The sequence below is a fragment of the Gossypium hirsutum genome, chromosome A08 (assembly GCF_007990345.1).
Source record: "Gossypium hirsutum isolate 1008001.06 chromosome A08, Gossypium_hirsutum_v2.1, whole genome shotgun sequence".
NCBI lineage: Eukaryota > Viridiplantae > Streptophyta > Magnoliopsida > Malvales > Malvaceae > Gossypium > Gossypium hirsutum.
In genome coordinates this window covers 57,867,327-57,872,695 of record NC_053431.1, presented here as the reverse complement: position 1 = coordinate 57,872,695, position 5,369 = coordinate 57,867,327, and the positions used below count along the sequence as shown (strand labels likewise).

At 36.0% G+C, this 5,369-nt stretch overlaps 1 protein-coding gene across 1 annotated transcript; it reads right to left on the bottom strand.

Moving 5' to 3' along the window:
* Nucleotides 1-238: 238 nt before the first annotated feature.
* On the bottom strand, nt 239-3,859 carry LOC107933318 (cleavage stimulating factor 64). Its single transcript, XM_041074700.1, has 7 exons — nt 3,628-3,859; nt 3,416-3,493; nt 2,895-2,936; nt 2,234-2,812; nt 2,049-2,147; nt 781-963; nt 239-672 (listed from the first exon to the last, which is right to left on the bottom strand). Exons 1-7 carry the CDS (start codon nt 3,718-3,720, stop codon nt 547-549), a joined length of 1,200 nt encoding a protein of 399 aa, XP_040930634.1. The 5' UTR covers nt 3,721-3,859; the 3' UTR covers nt 239-546.
* Nucleotides 3,860-5,369: the final 1,510 nt, after the last annotated feature.

Genomic DNA, 5,369 nt, shown 5'->3' with positions numbered 1-5,369 from the left:
TTTTAAAATGTTATGTTATGATGATATATCTAGTTAAATAGTTGGTTTTGGATGTGTATCTGTTTTAGGTTAGGTTAATCCTTAAGGCCAAGAAATTGGTCTCAAACTGTTTTGAGGGTCCTGTCTGCTCAATTTGATCTTAGATTGTTCTCAAATTGTTTTTAGGGCCATATATGCTCGATTTAAGGCCTATTTGTGTATGTATGCCAGGAATTAAATTATTTGGCAAATGCTAGTGTTTAGTTAAAATTTGTCTGCTGAATAGTTAAATGTTCTATTTTGCTTGGTAACACTCCATAACTCTAATCCGACAACAGAGATGGAATAGGGGTGTTACACATCTTTAATATGTCAACTTACAACGCTAGAAAGAAAACAAGAGCCTGTAAATCAATCTCTCTATATCTATAAACCTTCAAATAAATATCTAAGGCTCGCAAAGGTTTGGCAGCAAATGCTAAATGCAAGCTAAACAACTCCTTCAGTCTGGATTGATCATGTCGGGGGGGGGGGGAAGAGATTAATCTTTTCTGCTACTAGACCACCTCATTGGCGAAGAATCTGCTGGAGCTGAAGTACTTGATTCCTTTGCTCTGGAGGCAAGAGATTAATTTGTTCTGGAGTGAGGCTCATTACCTGCTGCAGTAGTGCCTTCTCCATCTCAGGAGTCAACTATAATTAGCCAATAGGAAAAACCAATTAGTTAGTACATCAACTTCAGCTATTGATGGTTAATCTTTGCTCAATATTAAACTCATAGTTTGGAATTTGGATAATCACCGATGCAGGCCGAGGGGGCTGATTTCCAGAACCCATCTGATTGGGAACCAATACTGAGGGTCCTTGAAGCTGTGTTAGTGTTGAATTATCTGGTTGGCTTGACATCCAAGAAGATCCTCTATCAGCCTGCATTGAACCTCGAACTTGGTTGCTAAAGTCAGATCCTAAATGTAAGCCTCCTGCCTGAAAGAATAACCGGTGCACATACCAAAAATGTTGTCAAGTAAGCAATAGACATTTCCTACAAGCTATTCCATGCGACATGGTACTTTTTTGCACTAAATATAGAAAATCAAGTTTTGGAGATTTTAAACTCTCGTTAAGTTCTGTGTCGCTTACTCTTTACTAAAAAATACATCATATTTGATTGACAAAAAATAACTTTAAAGTGTCACACAAATTCAAATATCAGCTCCATAGAAAACTAAATCATGCATAATTATCATGAAACTATTAGCATTTACTTCTTAAGAAATATATATATGATATGTGTCACTATGTGTGCGTGCGTGCATCTAAAAGGCCTTCTTCGCTTACCTTTCGCTTTTGGAAGGAAAAGGTAAGGAAAAAGAATAAGTAAAATAAGTTAACTACTACCTACAACCGCAACATCAAGTACTGAATGAGCTAGACAATGAAGAGCCATCTTGATTTCATGATTAGAATAATTTGAATCAAAGTCATTGGATTACAAGTTGCAATTGAGTGCTAGAAATATTTCTCCTCACTGACTTGATTAAAATGCATCGAGGTACCTCAGGCAATCACCTTTCTTTACATTGAATTACAACAAGTTGGAATTGAGTGCTATTGCAATCACAGTTGCATGCATTTCTAATTACCAATTATATTACTATCTTCACGTGCAAGGATTATAATGAAAAAATAAAGATTTCCACAATTTTAATGTGGCACAAACCCAAATAGTTAAGGTGAATTAATGAGGCAAATGTTGTCCTACTTTTTCAGATACATAGAAAGGAATCCACTATTTTTATTTCATTGAACTTCAAAGCATAAACTAGTCAACCAATCACCTAGCAGAAGGGAGATCTAAATTGACATATTCCCTTGCGCCTGATAAAATGTAATTGAATCTATTCTAAATGCAAGGTAGACCATGGAGTGCTTAGAATTATCCACTTAATTTATGGCCACTAAGCATAAATAAAAAACATGAGCTTATTTTTATAATCAGCCACGAAAGATAAAGAATGCTTGCTAAGTGGTCAAACCAATACAAATCAACAACTAAATTATGCACATACTTGATTTTGATACATTGGTTGAGGTGGCAGCTGATTTGAGTGTGGTGGCTGTCCTTGTGGAAAAGAAGGTCCAAGGCCAGAAGGTGGTTTATTACTTGACTGGACAATTCAAAAATAAAAGGAATTATTGCAGAATATGTTACTAGGGAGAACCCAAGGCTTCCAAAATTCAACTTCTGACTTACATGGAATATAGGCTGTGAAAGATGCTGGGGAGCACCAGGATGCTGGAAACCAACATTAGGACCCATTTGGGGGGTATACTGATGATGTAAAGTTGGCAGTGTAGGTGGTCTAGCCTGTTGCGGCATTGGTGGCTGGAGAGGCATATGAGGAATTCCAGTTGTCTGCAAAGACTGCTGCAACTGGCCAGAGGCCATTGGCATGTGTGTTTGTTGATGATGATGGGGCTGTGAAGATGAGTGAAGAGGAACTGGAGGTACATTTGGCAGTTGAGATGATTGTGGAAGGGACATCGGAGGATTCAGATGCCCCTTCATCTGCTGTGGTGTCTGAAGGGAATGTGACAGCGTGCGTTGGGACTGAATGCTGGCTGGAGGAACAGCAGCAGCTGAGATATGTGCCCCAGCTTGGTTTTGGTGCTGTTTCCTTAAAGGAGGTTGGGTCTGAGATGGAGCCACTTGGTCCTGCAACCCGGGTTGACTTGGCAATGATTTTGCTGGCTGGATGTTTGGCATTGGAGGAGGTTGTGCTGATTGCTGACACTGAGATTGCTGCGATGTAGGTGGCTGAATGGTAGGAATCTAAACACAAACAAAGTTTCAAAACACAGGCACAGTCCCCAACATAAAAATTTCAAGACAACTTCACATAAGTAAAAAAAACATACCACTTGAGGGGCTTAACCATTCCAACCATAATCTGAGCCTGGAGTAAAAAAAAAAAAAAAAAAAAAGAAAGAAAAAAAGACCTGTTCAGGCATGGAAGCTCCAAAAGATTTTCAACAGTACACCATCTAAAAACATGAATTTAAAAGCAAAAGGAGGGCTATTACAGCATTACAACTAATCCACCAAGAAAGATAAAGAACTACAGGCATCCCTTAAATACAAAAGCAACTTCAGAAACCTAATTGACCATACAAAGGTTCTTGAATACAACCGTATTCAGTGCCAAGTTGCTCGGGTTCTTAGTGACTAGCTACTCTAAACAACTATACCAAAATTTCATGCAATTCTCACAGTTATAGCAACGGACAATTCATTCGAACCAACATATAATCGCAACGTGTAATTATTATCGGTATCAGAATAAAAACTTTTCAAAGAATGGAGAATAAATCGGAAAGGGAAACGAAGAGAGCTTTAAAGAAAACTGAAAAAGAAAATAGAGAAGAAAAGAAAAACCTGGAATAGGGCTTTAGTCAAGAGAGGGTTTTGAATAAGGATCTCTTTCGCTTGTTGCTGGTTTTGTTCTATAAGCGTCTGCATATAGACAAAAAACGATCAACTAAAAACTAGTAATTAAATTACCAATTATATTTGATGGCGAAGGAACTGGCGTTTGGAACAAAGGAAAAAGAAATGAAATAGAAAATTGAAAGTGAGAGTGAGAGTGCCTTCATCTGGGACATGATCTCGTAAAGTTGATTCTTCGACATTCCAGCGAAGCTGGCTGGCAAGCCCTCGCCGCCGATCTGCTTTCCCGCCATTATCTATGTCGAGATTGAAGTGCAGTTTCAGGCTATTGTTGTGTTGGGGCTTTTATAGCAAAGCTGTTTTGAAAGGCCTGAGCCCGGCAACTGCATTTGGGCATTTTTATAAGAGCGCTATTAGGGATCCAACTCCATTCCTCGCACGTTTTCTTTTCATCCGTTAATATATATTTCGGTGGAGTTGTGCCGTAGGCTTGAAAATAAAATTACCCAATTAACCTCTTGTAAGTTAATATTAAACTAAATATTAAAATTGGGGGGGGGGGGAGAATAGTTAGATATTAAAATTTTGGGTAAACTATTAAAATAATTATTTTTATTTACCTCATGTTATATTTTAGTCATTTATTTTTAAAATGTTACATTTTAGTCACTTACGTTAACGTGTTGTAACATTTTAATCACTAAGTCATTAATTGTTGTTAACGGTGTAACTGTAAGCTGACTTGGCACGTTAAGTCATCATTTCAAACAAAAATTTTAGATTAAATTATACAATTAATCCCCATATTTTTTTGTTTTGAGCAATTTAATTTTTTTTCTTTTATGTTTTTTTAACTTTCCTTTTTTTCTTTATTTTTCATTTTCTTTTGCTCCTACCTATGTTTTCCTCCCTTCTCCATCTCTTTTAACGTATTTTTTTTATATTTTCTATTTGTTAAAACTTTTTTATGTTTATGAAAAAAAAGGCGAAAGCTAAAACGAAAATAAAACTTACATCGCATATTCTCACCCCACAATTACAAACCTTCATCATCCATCATCACTTTAACAAACCAATTTGGATCTCTCAATGGCCTAGTCCACAAGCTCACCTCACTCAAAGACCTCGCTAGTCGTGACTTATAGCAGTCCACCCTCAACAAAGTTTCTCGAGCTCATTCCCTTAACCTCCTGACCAACCCCCACAACCACCATATCTATCTTACCTACAACATTCTTGTCCTCTTGAAACTACATTGCTTCACGGATTCTTCAAACGAGCTCTACACTCTCAATAACTAAAACGACCACGGTATGAATCTTACCCTCAAATTTACCCAAACCAATTTGGTTTCATGCTCACTTTCTCTCTTCGCTTCATCCATGCTCGGCTTCCTATCAAATTTGCTTAGGAATATCCAAGAAGTTTTAGATCAATTTTATTATTTGCTTAATTTTATTCATCAAAAAAGAAAAGGAAATGGATAATCTACATGATTCTGTAAAATTTTAGAAACAGAAAAAATTTGTTTTGAATATAAAGAATTAAATTTAAGTTTAGATTTGATTAAGGATATGGTTATTTATATTGATTAGTTAGATCCAATTTTAGTTTCAAAATTAGGTTATTCTAATCGAGATTTGATTAAGAATGATTGATATTCGGTTTTGAGTGAAATGCAATTTAGGAATCATGTGAAAGAAACAAAAACTTGGTTTATTTGGTGGGTAAAGATTATGTTTCTGCATTGAAGAATATGAGAAGAGAGAAAAATAAATGGGAAGAATAAAAGAAAAAAGAAAAAAGAATTAAATTATTCAAAAAATAAAATATAGAGACTAGTTTAACAAATGAAAAATATAGAAAAACTACGTTAAAATAAATGGAAAAGGGAGGAAAACAGAGAGAGGAAGAGAAGAGAATGGAAAAAAGATAAGAAAAG